Source organism: Mizuhopecten yessoensis, unplaced genomic scaffold (assembly GCF_002113885.1).
Source record: "Mizuhopecten yessoensis strain PY_sf001 unplaced genomic scaffold, ASM211388v2 scaffold10909, whole genome shotgun sequence".
NCBI lineage: Eukaryota > Metazoa > Mollusca > Bivalvia > Pectinida > Pectinidae > Mizuhopecten > Mizuhopecten yessoensis.
Window position 1 is genome coordinate 245030 of NW_018408782.1, and position 11611 is coordinate 256640.

The 11611-nt window shown below is 37.0% G+C and overlaps 2 protein-coding genes across 3 annotated transcripts; one reads left to right on the forward strand and one right to left on the reverse strand.

The window, feature by feature from the left end:
* Positions 1–4834: 4834 nt before the first annotated feature.
* Positions 4835–8346, forward strand: LOC110463450. Of its 2 annotated transcripts, XM_021518061.1 has the most exons (5): positions 4835–4987; positions 5730–5812; positions 6294–6362; positions 6631–7158; positions 7622–8346. In XM_021518061.1, the coding sequence occupies exons 1-5, from the start codon at positions 4974–4976 to the stop codon at positions 8323–8325; spliced, it is 1398 nt and encodes a 465-aa protein (XP_021373736.1). In that variant the 5' UTR covers positions 4835–4973; the 3' UTR covers positions 8326–8346. The 2 variants fall into 2 exon arrangements, with proteins under 2 accessions (XP_021373736.1, XP_021373737.1); XM_021518062.1 differs by having other exon boundaries at positions 6631–7712.
* An 851-nt stretch (positions 8347–9197) lies between these two features.
* On the reverse strand, positions 9198–10645 carry LOC110463451 (protein ANTAGONIST OF LIKE HETEROCHROMATIN PROTEIN 1-like). The gene is made up of 2 exons (XM_021518063.1): positions 10448–10645; positions 9198–10241 (listed from the first exon to the last, which is right to left on the reverse strand). The coding sequence occupies exons 1-2, from the start codon at positions 10567–10569 to the stop codon at positions 9221–9223; spliced, it is 1143 nt and encodes a 380-aa protein (XP_021373738.1). The 5' UTR covers positions 10570–10645; the 3' UTR covers positions 9198–9220.
* Positions 10646–11611: the final 966 nt, after the last annotated feature.

The window sequence follows — 11611 nt, forward strand, 5'->3', positions numbered from 1 at the left end:
TGATGTACCATTATTGCAATTAAGATGAGCTATATAGAATAATGCGAAAACGGTTACTCAAACAAACAGAGAAGTCACATTAAGATAAAGCTATACTACTTTATAGAAAGATAAAAAAACGCACCAGAAAAAACAAATGTATAGATGGATAGAGATCACATAGGAATAAATGCTACTAGAGGGTGAGTCAAGTAGGCCCATAGCCCACCTTAACCTGGTTAACGAGATGCAGACATAACAAAAATGCTATTTCGTGGTAATGACAAAGCTTACTTATCTATTACGTAATAACGACACAACTATGTCATTATTACGAGCTAGCTAAGTCGTTATTACGACATAACATTTTTGTTCTCGTTGGCCCGTACCGGCTTCCGTAGGAACGTTTACCTTATATATTCCGGTGAGAAGTATCATGTACACATTCAGGTAGCTAGGGATCTACACATAATACGTCGTGCAGGACCATACTATTACACCTGTATCGGGAAGGTTGTGTACAGAATTCAGACATGTCCTTTTTGACTACTTGTTGTTGCCGTGCCAGGACACGTAGAATATGTTGGAGGTAAGTAGATTTATATATTATTCATATTAATATTATTACTGTGTTTATTTAGGTAACGCCACATATACAAAGCATAATGTCAGACTATTTTACCTCGCATTTGGTCTTACATTTTTAGTAAAAGAAACAACAGAATTTTCATATATGGTATATGCTGATGCATGCACTGTATAATCATGTTCTTTGAAAGTTTTTTTTTAATAAAAACTCCTCACTTAGAAATAATTGTTTGACATTAAAATTAAAACTATGAAATATCTAAATGAAAAATTACACTTTATTCAGAATCAAGTTAAGATAGAAACTAGAATTATGTCAGTGTGACATTAAAGCCGCTCACCACTTTAAATTTAATTGCTTCAGTAACACGTTGAGCATCAATATCTACTATAATACCTCAGATATGTGTTCTGTATACTGCTAATTGAAAATCAGGTCATGTGAAGATGTTGCCTTTGGGATTTCCAAAATCAATCACCTCTTAAATGATGCCTTAAAAACATTTCTCCCTCTCCTCTTTTTTCACCCTCTTCAAGTGTGACGCATTGTTGTAATTTTCATTCATTAGCATCCTCCAATGATGTGACATGAGCATTTACGTGCAGAATGGCAATCGGTGATGGATAATAAAGAATAGGTGCATTTTGTGCTTGTGAAATGAAGGATAATTAACAGTAGTGGGAAACATGCATGAAGAAAAGAGACATTGTATTTTATTTTTATTTATCTTTTATTCATATAGGACAGTTAGGTGGAATGTCTAAGTAAGATTTGTCAGTAATAGTAGTATATGATAATTTGATCTGAGGGATAGGACATTTAGGTGGAATGTCTAAGTAAGATTTGTCAGTAATAGTATGATATGATAATTTGATCTGAGGGATAGGACAGTTACGTGGAATGTCTAAGTAAGATTTGTCAGTAATAGTATTATATGATAATTTGCTCTGAGGGATAGGACAGTTAGGGGGAATGTCTAAGTAAGATTTCTCAGTAATAGTATTATATGATAATTTGATCTGAGGGATAGGACAGTTACGTGGAATGTCTAAGTAAGATTTGTCAGTAATAGTATGATATGATAATTTGATCTGAGGGATAGGACAGTTAGGTGGAATGTCTAGTTAAGTTTTGTCAGAAGTAGAAGTTTTACGGCCCAACGACAATGTAAAAAATAGACATTCACAAAAAACTGAATACATAAAAACCAGAAACAAAAGGTTAAAATGTGTAAAGATGTCAAAATATATCAATTGCAAACGAATTGTGTATAAGAGATATCATATCTTGTTATACAGATTAATTGAATGTAAATAATCATGGATTTATTGCACAGAAACTGTATCAATAAGCGTTTCATAGTGGGTACATTATAAAATCCGTCATGTATTTGTTTGAAAACATATGTGAAATAGGAATTAAAAGATTCTGCTTTGTCAACAGTAAGAGACTTAAATTAGCCATTTATTACCAAAGGAGCATCATTGTTAGATTTATTATATTCATGATAGACTTAGCAACCCGCCACCACTTACCTGGAGGAATAGACTTGTCAATAAGAGAGTTTTGCAACTTGATTAAATAATTTTGCTTAGCCTCTCTTATAAGGTGAATAATTTAATTTCGCATAGTTCTGAATTTCTGCCAGGCTGTAATAATAATGATAATAATATACAACATTTATATAGCGCCCTATATAATTTGTAAAATTACTCTAAAGCGCTTTACAACATATGGATAATAATAATGGTTATAATTGTGAAAAACAAAAAACAAAGGCTTACAATCATTTTTATACATTTAAGCAAGCAATGTGCACATAATTGAACAAATAAAAGGGTGGTATTTACATGACGCCTTTGCAAGGATTCTAAAATGCAGACGTGAAGAGGTGAGTTTTGATGTCCCTCTAGAACTTGGACAGGGTATTTGACTTTCTAATAGCAGATGGTAAGCTATTCCACAATGTAACCGAAACCCTCCCAAAGCATCTGTTTCCGTAGGTCACAGTACGAGATATTTGTACAAACAACAAAGATTCTGACTCCGACCGCAGTGATCGTGACGGCTGATACAGGGTGACAAGCTCATTGAGGTACTGAGGAGGATCTGTTCCAATCAGTGCCTTGTATGTGTACACCAGAATTGTGTCTTTCGACCACAGAGCAGGGCGTTACCAAATGCACCAAAATCTGGCATGCATCTGCAGTTATAAACTGCCGAATACAGCCAATGTTCCTGATCTGGTAGTAAAAGGATTTGGCAATAGCGTTCACTTGTTTCTCCATGTTTGAGACACCATGGACAAAATCCATTCCTAATTGACAGTTGGGGTGAGAAATCGTGTTGCGACTGCAGCACTTTTAGCACGATGTCTCACCCGGGTGAGAAATCGTGCCGTAACATACGTGCCCAGTACACAAACCAACATCCACGCCATTGACATGTGCCTCGGGTATGGAGGTGCTATTTTTTTTATAGTAGTCAGGCGATTCCTGGTTATTTTGCCCGATTACTAGTTTACCATATAATACACAATAAAACATGTTTATTGTACATGTATCTTACAAGAAAATTACATAATGGGGAATATTTTCTGCGAATAGAAATCGAAATATAAAAGTGTATTTGTAACAAAACTGCAAATGCCGTTGCTGTTTTACGTAAAGCGACACAGATCTAGTTATATATTTAACAGAATTTACCATTAGCAAATATAGAGATGTTTGGATTGTATTTTTTTACAAACGCCTTTTATAAACTGTATTCGTGTGACCCACCCCAGCAGTGTTTCACTCCTCCAACCCTTTCTCACACGCGTACATAGTACTGTCGTGTACATCGGGGATCTTAAACAATCGCTACAACTAACGGAGCTGTCCGTCCTGCTTTTGGTCTAACATGGAGGACAAGGTAAACAAAGTTTTAATTGCATCTTGAAGACATCGGAATGTAGGTCCCCCCGTTCGTTAGACTTTGTCCATTCAAAATGAAGTGGATGACGAAATGCCTCCATCAACGAGTTAATACTAGGGGCAGAGACGGAAACAACGGTGGGGTCCAAAAGTTTCCGGTTGTCTATATTTCCTCATTAATATTTCAGACAACAGGAAATGTCAACTCGAGTTAATGTCCGGAGTATTTCGTTATTTCGCTTTGGCGGGTTTTCGTCTTTTCGTTATTTAGCTTTGGCGCTTTGGCGGGTTTTCGTCTTTTCGTTATTTCGTTATTTCGCTTGGCGTTATTTCGCGGACGACAAAGCGAAAAAACGAAATGTCATATATAAGGCACCATACCTATGGGTTCACGTCTTATCATCATGTCGACACAAGTTGCCATAGTTTTAGTAACCAATAGGTATTGTTGCTATTACCCCGCTAAAGTGACATGCCATTTACCTTCGTATGACGCAGGATTCAGGCTACGCCGTCAGCGTGGCTCCGTGAGTTTGTGTAGTTTGCCAATTAATACGCTGCCAACCATTGCATTTCTGTCGTGAATCCACGGTCAACATGTTTGCCTTTTAACGTCTGTAATTTTCCTACATGACAATTCCGATGATAATCGCAGTAACATTCGCGAAAATGTCTACCGGAATCGCCTCAACCTCCGCCGCCATTTTGACATCTGGGGCATGCACAATACATCGGTAAACGGAACCATCCATTGTGACAAGAGGGATAAGAGGAAATCTTTAATACTTCAGCGCGAAGGTACATAATGTAAATAAATTACTACATAATGAAAAAAAACCACTCTATAGGGTTCCCCATTGACTTACAATGTGTCGTAACTGAGGGTAGCCCTATTGCCACGGCGCTTTTGTTCCCTCATTATTGGTTACAAAACGGCTCGTCTTTGGGCAATTTCAGGAGGGTATTGCCGCTAAACACTAAACTCCGGTTTATCTTGAGCTTGATAGGAGCTTATTTGAGGACTCGTTCCAGGTCATTGAAGTTGGCAAATTTGGCAATTATGCTACGAGGTTTGCCGTCACGTCGCTGTCTCAGGCGGTGTACGTTGTCGAATGATATGCCGTCGGCATTATCTACTTGTAATTGATCCTGAATAAATGATCTAAGAACAGTTTCAGTGTTTTCAATATGACCCTCATTATCCGGAATTCCCGAGAACAGCAGGTGCAGGTTATATATTTCATCGAATGCGTCTTTAGTTTCAGGATATTATTTTGAAGTCGTTGTTGTCTTTCATTAAATTTTCGGGGGGCGGCAGTATAGGAGAGCTGTTTGGGTAATGTCCTAGCGGGTTCGATTTGCACAACAGAAGACTTCCGATTATGGAAGATGCGTCTTCTGTGCGTTCGATTTGACCTCTTATCTACTCGGAAGTTCTTCTGTCGCTTCCAGCCAGCACGTGGAAGACGAAAATCAGCAGAGGAAAAAACATGGCAGACAACAGGTGAGCAAACGCTTAAGAAAAGAGATTAGTAGGAAATTTACTCAATTTCTTTCAATGACAATGCCATTTTTACACAAAGTATCATAAATAACGTTAAAATATGCTTAAATGAAGAAATAATCTTAATTCTGGTAAGTATATTAGCAGCTGATTAGCATTACTAATGCCATCGCAGGAGTGATTAGCATTACTAATGCCATCGCAGGAGTCTGACCCGTTTTTCAATCCTGTTTACTTCAGCTACATGCACAGGGGCATGTATCGATATTATTTTTAAAAGATCAGTACTATGTGTGGTACCAGCGTGTATATATATTGTCAATATATATACACGCTGGTACCACACATAGTACTGATCTTTTAAAAATAATATCGATACATGCCCCTGTGCTACATGTAGCTATAAGTCCCCCCAGCTTTTTTATTTGAATTTTTGTTAATATCATTACACGGTGGCCATCAGAAATTTCTCGCCTTGTACAATAATGTAATATTGTTGGAGTACTATCTTATAAATCATATGAAGGCTGATTTAAATGGATGTTTGTAAGACGGTTTGTCGTAGGCCTACTGTACTGTATCATGCACATATATATACTCTGTCGTTTATTATATACTAGAGCAACATTTGTTGACACGTTCGGGTCGTAATATTTGCCAAGACCCTGTGTGTTGACTATTAAATCAGTCAGATTGGTCTTTTGTGTTTCTTTGGAATTCTACTGTTCACTTTTATTTTCAGGAGTGAAGTAGTTGTAAAAAATGGCAATCACCATACCGTAATTAAAGTCGACCGAGCGACAATGGCAGCCATACAAAGGCGTGGTAAGTAATCATGATAAAATCTCCAATCTTGCACTGTAACCATTTTGCTAAAGTATATGATTATTTAACGAAGAGGAAACATTTTAACATGTGATATGAACAGATTTTTGACCAAGGAGAGTAAAGAATGGTCGGGTGGTGCAGTGGATAGTGCACTTGCCTTTCACCAAGGCAGTCGGGGTTCGATTCCCCGATCGGACGTAAAAAGGTATGGGGTCACCTACTCGACCATATGGGTTTCCTCCGGGTTCTCCGGTTTCCTCCCACACAAAAACTTCTCGCGCACAAACATCTAAGCCAACAAGATCTAGAGTGATTAATATAAGTTAAATAACTTGTTTCATAATTGTTGTAAAATAAATAAAAGTTTATATTTATAAAGAATGAACAAAAAGACACCATCCAATGGGGAAAATGAACTATAGCTAAGAAAATACTAAAATTATGTCTATAAGAAACCTTTATTGTTTGTTTATAATAGATCCAGCCACTTTAAAGATGATTGCTGCCATGTCAAGTGGACAGGAGGCAAAATTGGACGAAGCCGAAGGTAACTAAATTTATAATAATATCAATTAATAGATGCATGCACAGCATCTATTATCCATGACACGAAAATTGATAACAAAATTTAAGTTTTAAATATAAATAGTGGTTCCTGTTATTTCTTGGCAAACTATTCCTCATTTGACCATTTGTCAGTTATGTTTACAAATATGAAATAATTTTAAGGCAAATGTAAGGAAATGGAATACTGTTTCAAGGACTTTTTGCTGATTTCTTTTCTATTGATTTGCAACTGTATATGTATTTTATAGATGCTGACCTTCCAGACATACCAGTTGCAAATGACCTTCCAGACCTACCAGCCAGTGACCTTCCAGACCTACCAGCAACTGACCTTCCGGACATACCAGCAACTGACCTTCCGGACATACCACCTGTTATATCCCAACCTAGTTCCAAGCTGTTCAGTACTAATGAAAGTTTGGCATTGATTGCGATGTATTCAGAGAGGAAAGACAAATTTAATAGTGCCAAATATAGGAATAAATCCTTATGGGAAGAAATTACACGAGAATTGAATGCCCTTACTGAAAAGACACCAGGCTTCTCCGCAGCACAGGTAGAGGGTCGATGGAAGACTCTAGTATCAGCATACAGGAAACACATTACTAACCAAAACAAGACTGGACAGGGTAGCAAAACATTTGAGTTTGAGGAGGAAATGTCACAGGTACTTGGGGAAAGACACGACATGAACCCAGTGACGATAATTGACTCAGGTGAACCCAGTACACAACCAAATGAACCCAGTGAACCTGATGGTGAATCTGATGAGAAAGGTGAGAAAGAGAAAACACTCAAAAGGAAGAGAGTTCGAAGCTCCCCCGATGTCATTGGCTTTCTAAAGGAATATGTAGAAAAAGAAGACAGAAAAAATGAGGAGAGACAAAAAGTTCAAAAAACAATGCATGATGAAAAAATGAATGTTTTCAAAAGCCTCATCGATGCAATCAAACAAAAAGATAACAATTGAAAACTCAAAATTGAATTGCTAAAAAAAATATAACCCACCTACATAAATGCAAAATGAGTTATTTCATGCTAGTCAGGATGTGTGATACAAGCCTTTTGAGCCTCTTCTTTTTGTTAAAACAGGTTAATCTGGTTGAACCATGCTAAATTAAGATAGGAAATACAAATTCTATATATTTTCATAGACATAACTTTCAGTGGTATGAATGTTATATTTCTAATATGCTGTAGTATTCATCATTATCAAATTTCATTAATGTGTATTTTCAGGTCAAGTTTTTCAAGTCATTCCACCTGAAATTTTGACAAAAATTTTGTCATTTTTGGACATTGAAGATCTGCAAAATGTAGCTTGTGTCAACAAGACATTAAAAAGTATTACATTCAACCCAATGCTCTGGCATTTATATACATCCATATGTATGCATCGTATCTCATGGAATCCATATATCTGTGCAGGTTGTCTTGCAATGTCTGTGAACTGTGTATATCTAAATATTGATGCTAAACTTGTTTCATCTCTATCATTTTTGCCAGAAATGAAAAAATTGGAAAGCCTGAAAATTAAGGGAGCACAGAATATTCATATACCAGTTTCAGACATTCAGCAAAATTTAGGCCTTTGTGTTCATCTCAAACACCTTGAAATTTCATCATTGCCGCAAGTTGATGAGAGTGTGTTCATTCATTTGTCTGAAAATCTGTCTAATACTCTTGTGTACTTGCATGTGGAAAATACCTTAACATCTGTATCACCAGCATGTTTACAAAGACTTTTGGTCAGTCTCAAAGAACTAAAAGCAATCTGCATCACTCCTTCACAGGATATTGAAGGTTGGGCATCTATATTAAATTTGTATTGTGGCAGAGTGTGCTTTGGGCATGCAATTTTAGACCGAATTCCCAAAAGACTGTTGAACAAAAGTCTACAGGCATATTGTATGATGCCTTTCAATTTTGAGGCAGATTATTGAAATGTTCAAAATTCAAAAAAAAAGATTTGGAAATAAGTCTGTAGTCTACAAAGTTGAACATATAACCATTGTTGATTATGTAATGACTCCATGTGGTTATGTTAAACAGCAAGTTTTCTATCCAGTTTACTTTGTTATTACTTTTAGTAAGTGTTAAGTGTTGAAAATCTTAAATTTACCCTGTGCTCTTTGTATCTGTAGCAAAGCCAGGAGACCATGGTAGGCTTCTACAAATTTAATTATTAGCCAGCAAGGAATTATTGCTACAGTTCAATTGTTCTTAATTGTTACACTCTATAGCTCTAGATGTGTCAAAGACCTGTCTTCACAGTTACTACATGTTTTTTTTTCAAACCAAACAATACATTTAAGTTTTTGTTTTTAGTTCTTTTGTCCAAGTAGGCTTCATGCAATTTTAATGGAACAAATACATAACAAGTCTTAAGTTGAGTGAAACCTGTCTAATCTTAACACCAAATAGCAGTGAATGTGTTGGGATTAGACAAATTGTCTGATATGAATACATGTATTTTGTTAAGTAATGTATTATTTTTTACAATTTTAAAGTCCATTATTCATCCATTCAATGTCACTAAATTTGTACCTTGCTAAAATTCACAAATTAAACAAGAATTGAGATTTACAATTTATTCCATAAGTATTATTACATTTTCTATACATTTAGATATTATACATCTAATTATGGTACCTAGTCCATTGTTTTGTCCAATTTGTTTATTGTTCATTACATTTTATTTTTGTTACTGTTATTGTTAATTATTATGTTTTAAATTTCCAGTCCAGGAAAAATAAATGTGAAATCCAATATTTTTTCTTTGTTTTCACTTATGAATTTAGTAGTTATTAATTAGTTTGCCATGTGTAGACTATGAAGTTACATATTAGCAAGCTGGTTGGTTATCTGTAATCTCTTCAGAGGTCCTTCTGCATCGTTTTGAAACAACTGTCCTTGTGGAATGGGTACAGGGGGTACAATATCATCCTCAAAATGGTCTTCAAGTTCATCGCCTTCTAGAATGCACATATTGTGCAATATGCAAGCTGTCACTATAACTTTGCAGATATATCCATTATCAACCATGTCAACAAACTGCAAGCGCCGAAATCGCCCTTTGAGTATTCCAAAAGTGTTCTCGATAACAACTCTGGTACCTGACAAAGCCCTGTTGTACTTAACCATATCACGCTGGAGGTGTCCATTGTCTCTGTATGGTGTTAATAGCCAATGCTTGCATGGATATGCTCCATCTCCCAGTAGATGATGTCTACCACAAAACACAGGACCATTTAACCATATCTGGGAATTTTTTAAAACTCGGGCGTCATGTACACGGCCAGGCCAGCCCACATTTATATCTGTGAACATTCTGTTTTCTCTGCACACTCCTTGAAGTAAGATGGAATGAAATTTTTTGCGATTTATGTAATCTGGAGCATGTTCATGTGGTGGTTTAATACGGATATGTGTACCGTCGATGGCACCAAGTACATCTGGGAATCCTTTCATTTGTTGAAAGTTGTCTATAATTGCTCTGTAATCAGCACGAGCAGGCCACGAGATGAATTTTGTTTTCAGGTGCAAAGTAAACACATCCAGAAGTCTCCTGTTGTGGTCGTTGAAGGTTGATAGTGATACGTCAAATCTGTCTGCAATAGACCTGACCGTCTCTTGCGAGCCAAGATACCATAAACCCATCAACAGATCTTTTTCTATTGAAATTTGTGGCCGTCCTGCATTTGGTTGCCGTGGATGCAATTCTGGATAAGCTGCTATGTTAGTTGCAATTGTCTCAAAAGTACTCCTAGAAACTCTAAAAAAGGTTCTGAAAGAATCAGGGCTGTATTTTGGTACCACTTCTTCCACATAGTTTTCGATTCGAGGCAAATCTCTCCGCCTGTAAATGAAAACAAACACTGTAAACGTAAAGCTAATTGAGTTCTGAAAGCAATTACACTGACATATACTTTTATGGATAGGGGGCCTTAAACCTTATCAGTAGCTAGGCCTTACATGTAAGTAGAATCGACAACTAAATTTACACATTTATTATTAAGATATATGGCGCTTCTAAAGTGGGTTAATATAAAACATTTTTCTTACAATGGCATTGTCATAATCCCGATTACAACGGTATTCATCGTAGTCAATCCACATAGCTGAAAATCTTCAACATCGTCATCCAGGCACATTACAGCTGCCACAATATCGCCATCAGACGCCATGTTTGTTTTCCTAAATCTCGTTCGATTCAGAAGATCTTCCACCTCTCTACTTCCGGTTTGAGAAGAGGCAAATCGAACCGGCTATCCGTGTAATGGAGGGCTACCTCGGTGTACGGGTACGTGTACTATAAAGCCTAAGCGACACTCCGAACGTGCTAGGCGACATGCATGTACATGTAACAGGTCTCGGTATGATACCGGTTGCCGACATCGTTGAATACTGACCACTATAATAATAGCCATCACAATAACCACTCCCATTCGCTACAATGTTGTGTTGGTCATAACGACCATACAGCGAGCCATGGACGTCCGCAATTACTGACGACAGTATCCGGGTGGGGGTCGGGGCAGCCATTTGCCGAACGTATACTTTTTCGGGTGGGGGGATACCTGTAGTGGCACTTTTGCTCCTTTTGCGTTTACTGCCAATCACATCACATAATTATCTTTTCCAATACATTCAGAACCACTCAGTCTGTTAATTGTCCAGTTTCCATAAAGTAAATGTCCGTAGAATGCTCAAAATATCAAAAACGAATCAGAGAATATACCTGAGACGTCCGTTCGCCTGCCTGTCATGCGCAGTCTCATCTTACAGTAGACGACCTACCAGTACAGGCGTGTGCTCTGGCTTTACTGAAATGGGGATGCCCAGGGGGCGTAACGTGAAGTACCGGTGAGGGGTAGTGCACCCCGGCTGAGCTAAGGCCACCCCTGATAGCTCCATTCTGGGTTTTGTAAACGATTGCTTGGTGTCAAAAAAAGTACAGGTACTGATTTTGTATATTACGAGCTTGGTAGACAGTCACGTTACATAAATAGAAAGTTAAAAGTTATAAAATACTGGTTAAAATTAAAAGAATCCAAAAATTGTATATTGGCCACATGTTTAGAAGAGCGATTAATAATGAATGATGATTGGATAAACAATATTAAACAAGAACTAGATAAACTTGGTTTATCTTACTTTTGGACTAGTAATGCTATAAATGGAAATATGTACAAAGTAGTAGAACAACGATTTAAAGATGGTTACACC

Coding starts and splice junctions, on each gene's coding strand:
- LOC110463450 (XM_021518061.1), top strand. Junction 5,813..6,293: donor GGCAGCCATACAAAGGCGTG/GTAAGTAATCAT, acceptor TGTTTATAATAG/ATCCAGCCACTTTAAAGATG. Junction 6,363..6,630: donor AAAATTGGACGAAGCCGAAG/GTAACTAAATTT, acceptor TGTATTTTATAG/ATGCTGACCTTCCAGACATA.
- LOC110463451 (XM_021518063.1), bottom strand. CDS start 10,569: ATGGCGTCTGATGGCGATATTGTGGCAGCTGTAATGTGCCTGGATGAC. Junction 10,242..10,447: donor GGGATTATGACAATGCCATT/GTAAGAAAAATG, acceptor TTTCATTTACAG/GCGGAGAGATTTGCCTCGAA.